Here is a 12,487-nt window from a genome sequence, read left to right on the forward strand (position 1 = left end):
TAAGTTTAAATGTATGCCTGCAACCAGTACGTATGTCACAACATATTTAAGCTAAAATCTTTTGTTACCTTTAATAATAGTGATTACAATGGTCACTATAAGAAGATATACATGTTATTCTTGTGTTGATAATATTGATTTACAGTGCTGTTATGAATTGAGTGAAAATAAGCCTTTTTACCTCTCTTGTCCTTCTACATGCCACCATTGCTTTGTTTTCCCTTCCTCATCCTGCATCCTTGCAGACAATAGCACAGCCATCATTTCCCAGCTTCTTTATGACAGTGCTGCCACCTAGAGGCCTTCTGACAACAAGCACATACAAAAAGCGATCCCAGACAATGCAGTTTAGCATCCCCGCACCCTCGGGGAATGGCAGCGTTCCTCATGCTAATTCCCCTCATCTTCTTGCAAATGTCCACAGGCACCAGTTCCCCTCAGTCTCTGAAGAAGATCCTGTCTCTGTCAGAGGAGGGGAACGAAAGGCACCGGAGGCAGCCAGAGGACACTGTGTCCAACGCCTCCTCCCAGCTCTCCTCCCCTCCCACCTCCCCCCAGAGCTCACCCAAGAAGGGTAAGCCAATAATCCTTCCTCCTCCCACCTTCTAAGGCCACTCACTCTCCAGGCTCAATCCTTCTGCCATCATGTGCCACAAATGCCACCTGGTGGTTGCCAGCATGCATTGCTTTGTTTCAGTTAAGCTGGTGATGCACGGAGCAACTTTTAGAGCAGTGGTGCTGGGCAAAGTTGCGGTCACAATTGCCCCGCCACCACGCCCCAACACTATCGGTTCAAAACATAGACTTGCCACCAGCAAGATTTCCCAGCAACATTGCTCAAAAAGTTGCCAATGTATCATCAGCATTATGTTGTTGGATACTATAAATCTTCCTCCAAAGTAAGACTTAAAATAAGCCCTTATGTCCATCTTAGAAAAAAACCTTACAACCTAAGTACTTCAATGCCAACTTTTGTTTGAAAGACAGCAAAATATTTTTCTGAAAGAAAATGACTTAGAGTAGTTAACAAATTCCTATCTTGTGGTCCTTGCCACAGAGAAGACTAAAGAGTAACTAAATTCCCACCCAGCGACAGTCTATAAAGTGTTGTTGTTTATCCTGTGACGTGTTTGCCTTGATCACAGGGCTGGGGACTCTAGCAGGCCACAAAGTCAGAAATATGTGTTCCCCTTTGAAATCACTGCAGCCACAGGTAAACTGGTACTGGTGAAGTGGTGTGCAGAATTTTATAGTCCTGATAACCATGCCTCTAACTAGTCTGGGGTCAGGTGCATTAGATGTAGTTTAAGACTAATCTAAGCTATAAGACCTGTGTTTGTAAATTGTATTGCTTATAGTTCTTAGTTTTAGGATTTTGGCAGCATCTTTGTGGCTGTGCAGTCCTTCCTATAATGCTTTACCCTGCGTTTCCCAGAAATCACTGTAGTTTTCATAAATGTTTCGTAGAAAATGTTTGTCGTTCCAGTGATGTTCTTTTGTTGTTCAGCCACAGTCAGTGGTTATATTAAACACCTCTTATTCTATGTGTTCCTAACACACTGCTGTTGTAGATGTTTCCCTAACTACCTGAGTTAGAGTTAGATTATTAACTTTATTGCCTTTACAACAAACGTTAAAAAACTTGTCTTGATGAGCTCATAGTACAAGACACACAGAGCAACATTAATCACAGCAAACTCACAATAAAACCATCATATTAAAAGAACATATTAAAATAGACGAAGTGCCATAAATAATGTAATAATAATATAATAATAACAATATAATTTAAAGTGTAAAAGGCCTGCAGAAGTTCAGAAGTCAAATAACCTAAGCATCTTGAGATGCACTGGTCATTTTAACATTTTTCTCCACAAAAACATAATTTTTGTAGCTGGCTTTATTTGAGTTCTAATCTTTATTTGAGTTCTAATCTTTATTGTTGTATCCCCCAGTAGTGGTTAATCCATTTGCGTTCCTCTGACTCATGTTTACTCCACATCTTTATACTTAAAACCTACTAGAAAATGATTTAAACATTCTCTCCTTCCTTCAGATAAATGGAAGAATGTTATTGAGGCAATTAATGAGGCTGGGAAATATGGCCGCCAAGCTATTCAACTCTCTAGCTGAGCTACAGCAAATGCCACAATGACAGTCACCTTTAACTAGAAAATATGTACCTACATGTGTCAGCAGTAGTGATTTCCCTATACTTTCCCAGATTTTTGTGCAATTCACAGTCCCTTCACGCTTGTTGTCTAAACTTTTCCACACTCTTCAGCGCTGTGTTAAAACCCTGAATGTCGTAGTAAACTGCTGTTTCAGTAAGAATCTAATGCACTCATCCCTAAAGAGCTGGTTGGCTTACTTGGAAATGGCACTCAACAATTATCTGTGCAGTCTGTGTGTGACACCATGTTTAAAAAGACTGACTGAGATAAGATATGTGAATTAGATATTATTTAGGATGAGGGTTGAAAACAGTTGACCAATCATAAGTTAGTTTGGGCTTTGTGTTGGAACATGGCTGAGACCCACTCAGCAGGTAGGGGGCCAGGCTTCATCATCCCTATACTTTTTGGGACAAACATTTATGTAGCACTGTCACAAGACTTTAAGGATTTGAATGTTATCTTAATCTACTTGACAGTAATTCTCAAATTAAATTGATAATTTTTTCTACAATTCTTATTCTCTATAGATGAAAATTTTTACAGAATCAGAATTCAAATTGCCCTGTCACATTATTTTACCCTCTGCCCGCTCTTCTCTCTCCTCCAGGTTACAACAGGATGGGAGACGCCTACTCAGACTCTGGTCACAGTGAGATTTCCTCTCGCTCCAGCCTCGTCAGTAACTCCTCCTTCGACATGGCCCAGGAGGAAAGGAGACTCCGGCACTCTGGAGGAGTCGGGGAATTACACACCGGGGGGTCGCGGCTGGAACGAAGGGCCACCACCGACCCTGACCAGTACAGCCTCGGGTAGGAACACACAGAATTTGGTGAAGTTGGTTCTTTATGATTGCTTATGTGACATTCAAACTTGAGTAATTCTTCTTTATTTTTTATCACATCATAGGTCATATTCATCAATGCAGGACTGTCGGGGCATTTACACTGGCTGCCCTACTGTGCTCTCCTCACCCAGTTCCGAGGAGCTGACTCAGGATCAGGGCGATCGTGTTTCCCTTGATGCTGCAGACAGTGGACGTGGCTCATGGACTTCCTGCTCCTCTGGTTCTCACGACAACATCCAGACCATGCAGCAGGGGCGTAGCTGGGAGACTCTGGCCTTTGGTGGAGGTGGAGGTGGCATCGGAGGGCTCCCTCCTGGCGGGCCTGAGGCCTTATTAGGGGGGCCCGCTGCACTGTGGGCAGCCCAGGCCAGGGGAAGCTGGGCGTCTGCCACCTCCTCCTCATCCTCAGCTGCGTACTGGGGAGAGGACTCTGAGGGAGATACCGGCACCATTAAGAGGCGAGGAGGGAAGGACGTCAGCGCTGACCCGGAAACAAGTAGCATCACATCCACCGGGTCAGAGGAAGCCAAGCAGCTGAGCCGGCCCTCCCCGTCACCCATCACTGCTGGGGGTAAAGGCGTCCTTTGTGAGTGACTGCACTTCACAGTCCTGCTGCTTTAATTGCTGAGTTGGTCCAGATTTTATAGGAATGCCCCTCTAATAAAACGGCGAATCAGTAGTATTCTAAAAGTTTTCTGAAGTGTCTTTGTCACCTTCATCTGCATCTTCATTTCATTTGTGTCCCTATAGCGCGGAAAGAAAGCCGTTACCGTGAGCCTCCCCCTACTCCCCCCGGCTACACTGCCCTGACCATCTCCGACCTCGCTGAAGGGCAGCACCCAGCCCCGTCTGTTCCCACGTCCACGGTGACCCACACAGGCCGCCGACCACCAGACTACACCACGGCTCTGCAGCGTTCGCGCATGGTCACCCAGTCGCCTGACTCCCACCAGGCCCACCAGGGGTCCAAACATCGGGCGGGGGGCCTCCACCGCGCACGCTCACCGGCCGAGGAGCAAGAGGCTGAGGAGGAAGAGGAGGGTGAGTCCTTGTCTTCCAAACTAATCGCTCTGAGGAAGCCAAAGCCAGTGGCTCAGCACACACCTGAGACTCCCAGACCATGAGAGTGTGTGTACGGGGGTTAACAGGCAGGGCCCCTCTCCCAAAGGCAGGTAAAAACTAATTTATCAGGTTGCCCCCCCACCCCCACTCCAATGAACCTGCATGTGAACAGGAACACATACTTGGACTGAGACTGACCATTCCTTCCCACAGCACCAGTAGGATCGGTCCCACTCCAGATTACAATTCCCTATCAGTGTTCATACTCAAAAACTAAAATTTAGACATGAAGTATTTATGATCTGGGAATTGTTCATCTGGAGTGGGACCCTCACCTTTAACCCACAATATGTCATCATGCATGAGTCATACTGGTTGGACTCTCTGCCACCACACATTCTGCTCTTCTCTCTCACTGCCTCACACACTGTGCTGAATAGCATTCATCAGCAGGCACAGTGCTGTAGATCCTCTCACCCATGCAATCAAACTCAATGCCTGAAAACATGCACCTCCATTCTCCTGCACCAGCACGCACCTTACTCGCCTACACACTGACTCTGGATGAATCTGTATTATTGTAGCAGCACTTTTGTAGCAGCACTTTTTATACACGCAGTGTTTTTTAGAAGGTTTGAAGGTTTTTCAAATTTGAATCTGTCCTTTGAAATATGTTACATAATAAAAATAGCACATACAATTATACAGTATAATTATAATGAAATTGGATATAAGCATGGAGAGAAATAAAAATAACATTATCAATAATTTTCCAACGCATGAATTTTGAGAATATTTTTTTATATTTGTAAATTTCAGTACAAGATGAAAATCAAATCAAAGCAGACTTGAAATTTGATTCAGAGGTAAACCGTCAATGGGAACATTTTGTCACATTGATTGTAAAAAGGCAAATATTAATTGAATACGTAAAAATGTTAATTAAAGTTTGGCTGTTTTTTCTTACAGTAAAAATATTGCTGTTGCCTAGCCCACTCTGATCCCCAATGTCCACTGGATGCTGCTGTGTCTCGCTTTGGCTCCATGACTTCTGTTGGAGGCAACTCGCTGCCATCCACTGGTCATGTGAGCGGTGCATCGCACTTGTGCCTCACACACGCCTCTTTTCCCCACTCTGATATCTTAATGGGCTATGGGGGTTTTTTGCCCAACAAACTTGCACCTCTGAACGGTGAAATTCAGTTGTGAATTAATATGAATTTCTATATCCATTGACAGTTGAATATAACAATACTGGTGAATACTCCGTGAATGAGGTGCAAACGTATATTTAATATGTTTGTAAAACAGAAAGAATATGGCAAATCGACTCAAAACTACATTTCAATTTGGTTGCTAAAGACTAGATGCTCCAGTGCACTTCAAGTGAGCACTGGAACTGCAACGGAGCAGTGGCACACCTGAAACGCGACACGTGTCCAATGGACATCCAGTACAATATGTTTGAAGATGGTGCATCTTTGTATAAAATAAGCTCAAAACAGCCCCTGCTTCCAGATGTGTTACCATGTGTCAATAATACACCTTAAAAAAAGAATAAAATTGACCAAATATCTGTTGTCACTGTCAAGTTTCAAGATGGCTGCAAGTTGATTTTCATATCATGCTGACATGAATGGAAGACATGATTGCATGGTCTCGGAAAATGTTTGACAGTAAACAGCTTTGTGAGTTATAAGAAGACAGGTTTCGCTCTAAACACTGCTGCCGCTGCTGTTTTTAGTTTTCATCTTTCACTGAAGTAAACACTTTCCATTTAGAACTTTTAAAAAAAAATATAGGTGGCATGTCCATATTCGTTGTAACCTTTCACTTTCTCTTTCTTTTCAGAGGATGAACAGGTGTCAGCGGTTTGAGGGACAACAGTGGACGCCCTTTTGCAGTAACTTGAAGTCCCCCTGGTTTTGGGGTGGGCAGGATTAAAGAGACTGACAGATAGACAGACCAGTGGACTCATCATCAGTAACTTACGTGCCTGCCTCCTCCACTTGGCTCTCCCTCCTGATTGGTGGATTCCTCTGCTCGTCTCCCTCCCCTGCCTTAAAGCATCATAGGGGGTTGAATGACCCTGCATGCAAAAAATACTGTGAAGAAGAGATGGAGAGAAGGTCAAAGACGATGACAAAATGCCTGGCACTTTGGAAAAAGACTACAGAAACCTAACTAGTGCCGGGGGTCCTCCTGGCCACATACACACAAAACCACATAGGTGTTCCTGTTAGAAACGGGAGTGGTTCCTTAAGACCGCCCCCCAGCCAGTGACAAAACCCCAAACCCACCTGTTAACACAACAGCATCATGACGTGTTGAGCTCCATCTGCACTTTCTGTCATTTTCTACTTTATAAAAAAAAAACTGAACAAATAAAAACAAGAAAACAGACTTTCATTTGAAGACAGAGAGAAACAACGGTTGACTTGACTCTTAATTTTCAACTTCCCGCTAGATTTCTTTTCTTTTTTGTTATTTTTTTTGACTGATTGCACTCTGGGGGGCGAAAAGAGAAACTAAGTCAACCCATTTCTCTGCCTGGACTGAAACAACCCGTCTGTTGTCGTGTGTTTGAATTCTAATTCCAGTATTATCTCATGTTTGACATGTGAAAGCTTATCAAGTGTTGGTTCAAATCAAAGCTACATGTAGGAGAAGAGCCCTGTATGGAGAACCGACATGCACAGTGTACTGACATACCTACACACACACACACAGTACATTTTATGTACCAGTACAACCACAAATACAGAATTCATTTCTAAAAAATAGCACTTTCAGCACAATCCTAGATGTTGCCAGACATTTGGCCTGGATACCAGGGTATGAGTGAACCATATCTTACTTTCATCCGACCTTGGAGTTCGTCTGGTTATATCAAAGTTTTTTCATCATCCTGTTGCTCGCTGTTACATCGAGAGTATAATGTTTTGTAACTGGCCTGTAGGTGATATCAAAAAGCACAGAGGTGATTGACCACCCACTGAAAACAGAGCGAACAATTTTGACTCCATTATGTTTTTCTCTACAGTGTATCAGAGGTACACGAGGTAACTCAAGCAACCTAAATCACAAAGTGCAGCTGCAGTAGAGAAGATTTATTCCTGGAGGTTAACCCTTTTTTGGCCAGATTAAAAGCGGATGTCAGGTATGGAGCTGGCTGCAAATAATCAAGGGGGAATTTGTGAATCCGTACAAACTGGGAGCAGTGAGTGAGCACACACTGACATTAAAAAAGTTGCTTCTTGTTCCTTTATTCTGGCATGAGGGAACACAGACCAACCAGGGTGGTAAATATCAGCATATTAGAGTGTACCTCTAACTGTGTGCATTTACAAATCTTGTACAGAGTCTTAAAATACGCATATTTCCCTTCAAAATAAAAGTATCCACAAATTCAGATTTGGCTATTTTCCAACCTGCACATATGCCACATTTTGTGAATGTCCAAAGCGCCTTACGATGCCATGATTGCATACATTTCTTTGCATGGTTGTTCCCATCACAAATCACTTTGTTTCAAGAGCAGTCTTGAATCAAGCAATAGTGGAGTGAAATGCCTTATTGAAGATACTTCCCCAGAGGTTTTTTTAATATATTAAGACTCAGTACAAGATGAAGCCAAGCATTTTCTTTCTTTTTTTGTTTTCACGTGGCTTCAGACAGCACCATCAGACTTGCTGTGGCAATTACATGTTACAGTGTAGTAGATGTTTTTTTGTCTACACACAGAGCGACCCTGCACCTCTCCCTCTGCTGTTTTGCTAATAGATCCTCAGAAACTCTTCTCACCTGTTACAGACATCAGCTCAGTGGATGCTGTATGTATATCGCTAATGCCTGCGTCCTGTTTTCCATCTTATCTTGGCATCAACATGAAGATTTGACTGAAGATTTTGACTTTTTTTTTCTTTGACTCCGGTGGGGAAGTTGACAAATAAAGAAACATTTTTTTTTTCAAGGCTGCCAATCAGAATGATTAGAAATCCAATTGTGAAAAGTAACTTCTTTTTGTTGTTTTCTTCGATCACTGAGTCGCACTGATCACATTGATCAGTCTTGGAAAGTACAGACTGAGAAAAAGATGAATGAGTGCAGTGTTTTCCACTGTGTTCCGTGGCTACACTAATCATTTCCTGGGTTTCTTTTGTTATTGTATTTTTTTGTAATGGCTGCAGATAGATTGTTAATAATTTGTTTGTAATACAGTGGTGACATGCATCATTCACTTTCATTCAACTCTGAAGATAATGTGCATATTAGTGCGCCAAGTCCTATTTCGAAAAACAAAAAGTTGCACAAAAATGTACAAGCGTAAAGATTAAGTGTAGTAGGTAGAACTGCTACCCTGTTTGATGTGTGATGTCAGTGAGAAGTGTACATTTAGCTGGTGATGATCTTCTTTTCTTCATTCTTTCTTGTACTACTTTGACCTGTATGTCTTTTAAAAAGACAATTGGTGGAGTATGTATCAGTTGTTTTTGTATTTTTAATACAATAATTGTAAATATTGGTTATATTTTTGTTCAAATGTACTATGTTTATGCCTCAACATCCAGTTTATATGAAGCTGGGAATCAATAAATACTGCATAAAGAATCAACACCTAGGTTTAAATGCACTTATTCCTTTTTTTCTGCATTTTGGTGTTCTTTCTTTTCCAATTTTGTTTTTCCTTCAGAGGATTTTTCCCCAGATACCGTCTAGTGTTTGCACAAGTCATGGAAGCAACTTGAAAAGTGTAACTCTCGTACTTTTCTATCTGACCGCAGTGTGTCAGAATTAATAAAAAAAGAGATATTGAAGTCTCGCCTTGCTTTTATTTACTTGTTTTGTATCATCTTGTTAGCTAGAGCTGTGAGAATAGCGCAAGTCCCACCTCTCATTTGTTACTATTCTAATGTATTTCATTTCTCATTTCTCATATTTCATTTATTATATTTGTTGTTTCGTCTTGTAACAAAATTATATATCTTCAACTCAGTCTCCCATATAAGAAAAAGGGGTTATCACAGCTAGTGTTTTGGGATACATGCTGTTAGAGTTCTCCTGCAAGTAAGACATTTAATTTGTGCCTAGTTTTGCACTGTAATTGCTGAGATTTACTTAGAGGAAGATTAATATACTATGAATAAAACATAAGAGAACCATTTCCATGTATATCATTAGATTAAAAAAAATAAGAACGAGTCATCCCTGTCAAAAAATTTGTCTGAAATGATAAAGTAGGTTTATGTTTTTGTTAGAAATCTATTGTACTTTCAGATCTGAAATCTCAATTCAACACAGATAATCGGGTACTTTTCAAAAAAGGACCTCTGTGCTTTCATACCACAAGAGTGCACTGTTTTTCTGCAAATAATAACCAACATCTGAAGTACTTCAATGATAGACAGTCTTTTTCATACATTGTGTTAGGTTCTGAAAAATGTTTATTATAATGTAAACAGATTTTGTATAATTGTCTGTAAATGGTCTACACGTACTCAAAAATCACTACTACTTCTCATTAAAAAAACGAAGCTCACTGTAAACCCACTCTCTTTACAAGTAACCCAACTTCTTAATCCAAACTGTTCACATTATCATTAGTTGGTGCCATAACGCAGTTGTTTCCTGTTTTTCAGAGTGAGTTCAGATGGGGTAATGTATAAGCTTGTACATTCTGACTGTAGCTTTTTTTATTGTGGTAGACACCATATCACATCTCGACCTTCCCACTCCTCATGAATAATGCAAGCCAGATGGTCCTGGTTCCCTCTTATCACAGAGCTGAGGGCCCCAATTTGTCACACTCTCCAAAAACTGATTCATACCCCTACCATGAGAGTTGAGGAGTATGTGTGTGCGAGGGAAGCTCAGACACGCATACACAAACTTTCAACTTTGTAAATAAAAGTTTAAAAAATATCTGTTTTATTCTTTCTTGCTCCATTTCTGGTTCCATTCTCTGTCACATACACAGAGAGCGAAACAAAGGATGATTTGGCAGATAAGATTATTTATGGATAGAAGGTGCGATAGAAGGAAATTTGTGCTAATATTCAGCATTTCTGTAAATTTGCTGAAACATATCTATAGTATATCTTTAAGGGGAAGAGCAAAGCCTCTGGAGCAACATTTAGCTCACAGTTTTACCAAAGCTCACATTTTTTGCAGATTCATGTGGTATGTCTTTTGTTATAGACCCACTAGAATAAAATTAACACATGTTGTGTGTCTTTTTGTCTCTTCCTAGAGAAGGAAAGGAGATTAAATGTTCACAGCTCTGACTTGAACTGTTCTTGTTATTTCTGGACAGTTAAAGGAGTGGTTTGAAATCAAAATCAGTGTTACTTCAGTCTTTGTCCAACATACTTTCATACACTAGGAAACCACTCACTCACTTTAGGTTTCTTCACTTCAGTCAGAATCGTGGGACTTAATTATTATGGGCTGCATAGTGTTCATTTGTCATTATCCACAAGGTATGGCATCACAGCAAGAAAAAAGTGACATTAAAAGAGCTCTATATTTTCCTTTCCTAATTTCCCCTCAAAACAAATGGATCAGCCCTAACGCTGACAAATCATGTTTTCATTGTGATAAAAGTATATGAAGAAAAAATATTCTCACTGCAGTTGCCTGCATTAGAAAGATAACTGTGACTGACACGAGGATAGATGTGGAACCAAAACAACAAAAAAATTACCCCTAGCCACCACTGCTGCGTGAAATTAGAGAGGATACACTGCTGTAATCTGTGTCCGACAGTAAAAACCACCCCCAGAACCCCCAGACTACAGCTATAGGTGATGTGTTTACGACTCAATTGGCTCTGTAACTGTGCTGTGCCCTCAGAGGCACCAGGGGGCACTCTTCACTATGAAATGCCGCCAGATGGCCCTGTCCACTCTACCCTGTCCCTGGGCAATGGGCCCTTATCAAGGGGTAGCAGACAGCCAATGGTCCTCTGTAGATAGCCGGCTGGTTATGTGTGTGAAGCTCCGGCCCAGCGTTGTCGACCGTGTTCAATCAAGGAAACTGTGGGTCATATTATGGGACTGTCTGGATTCCTTTCATGGTAAATTGGATGAAGGCAGCAACACTAGAGCTGAGGGGAGTGGAGATGTCACAGCGTTCACCGGCCTGTGTCTGGACTCCATGTGTCTACACAGGCCTGAGCAGACAATTCAGTTAAAAGCTGTCAGAGGCAAAGAAAAAGAAAGATTAATAAAAGCTGTACGCACCTCTGCACAGGTACTTTCTTGCGCAATTTGCTGTGGTAAAAAGGTTGGCGGCTGAGAGGGGTGTGGAGGGCAGATTTCACTGCTTTTTGTTTTGATTGAGAAAAATGTTCCACATTCAATATGGTTCATAAAGGGACTGATGCTGTTTTACGCCCAAACACTCTTTTAGAGAGCCTGTAATGGAATATCATGAAGTAATGTAGGTGCTTACCCTGGATTATTACATTTTATGATCCTCTCAGATGTTTTATATCTAATTGGAAACAAACCCTATTACACACCAGCTATCTGTGAAATACTTCTGATGTCAATACAAGGTACTACTACCGTGAAACATTATCCTCTCTGTTGGATAAAAGCCCTTTTTTTTTATCACAAAATAGAGATTCATTCCTCTATCCTCTCAGCTTTTCAAACTAGACTCCTACCCTCCAATAACATATTTCAAGAGGCAATCGCTACAGTAAAAACCCAAATCAATACCACAAATCAGCATCAACACCTACAGCATTTGTAGATAAGCGGCTCAAAAGTATTCGGATCTGTTATTATCTCGCATCGACCATTTGGTTATTTGTGATAGAGGAAACCGTTTTCTTCTGTACTGCTCTTTGGTGTTTGGTACTGTTCCCTCAACTCTGCTGCTCCGACTCTCGAGTTCCCACTATGGTAGATTACCAGATAGTGAGGTTCGCCTCTGACAGAGCACCTGCAAATGTGCAGAGATAAGAAGAGGGAGCCACCCTATAAACAGGGAACAAAACCAGTCGCACACATTGTAGCAGCTATATACCTCTCAGGACTCTTTTGCAACTTTCTGTCTCTGTTTTATGCCTCTATAATATATGATAATGCCAGTATTTATACTTGCATGCAACTCAGATGTGCTATCTATCTATCTATCTATCTATCTATCTATCAATCTATCAATCTTTCTTTCTTTCTTTCTTTCAGTAGAAGCCCTCCCGTTGCTCCCAGTGTCTCACACATACAGTCCCATAAATAAATCCGTGCCTTCCTGCCCCCTGTTGCCTCTGAGAAGCGACTTGCTGGAACCTGTCGTCTCATGCAGTAATGACTCTCTTGTCATTCATAGTAGTCGCAGAAGAAATCACAGAGTGGGAACACATCCTCTCAGCATCTGCTATGGAGTAGAATAAAGA

The 12,487-nt window shown here is 41.4% G+C and overlaps 1 protein-coding gene across 13 annotated transcripts in view; it reads left to right on the forward strand.

Annotated features, from left to right (window-relative positions):
* Nucleotides 1-8,900, forward strand: part of rapgef2 (Rap guanine nucleotide exchange factor (GEF) 2) — a 106,515-nt gene extending 97,615 nt beyond the window's left edge. For 10 of the 13 annotated variants that reach the window (XM_038698737.1, XM_038698740.1, XM_038698742.1 and 7 more), the window contains 5 exons: nucleotides 425-574; nucleotides 2,785-2,986; nucleotides 3,084-3,607; nucleotides 3,772-4,193; nucleotides 5,935-8,900. In XM_038698737.1, coding sequence (XP_038554665.1) covers nucleotides 425-574; nucleotides 2,785-2,986; nucleotides 3,084-3,607; nucleotides 3,772-4,145 — 1,250 coding nt within the window. In that variant the 3' untranslated portion in view covers nucleotides 4,146-4,193; nucleotides 5,935-8,900. The remainder of the gene's footprint in view (nucleotides 1-424; nucleotides 575-2,784; nucleotides 2,987-3,083; nucleotides 3,608-3,771; nucleotides 4,194-5,934) is intronic. The other 3 variants (XM_038698733.1, XM_038698741.1, XM_038698736.1) reach the window with 3 other exon arrangements.
* The last annotated feature ends 3,587 nt before the right edge of the window (nucleotides 8,901-12,487 follow it).

The sequence above is a fragment of the Micropterus salmoides genome, unplaced genomic scaffold (genome assembly GCF_014851395.1).
Source record: "Micropterus salmoides isolate LMB-PRFRI ecotype aquatic unplaced genomic scaffold, ASM1485139v1 Ms_hic_scaffold_5, whole genome shotgun sequence".
Taxonomy (NCBI): Eukaryota; Metazoa; Chordata; class Actinopteri; order Centrarchiformes; family Centrarchidae; genus Micropterus; species Micropterus salmoides.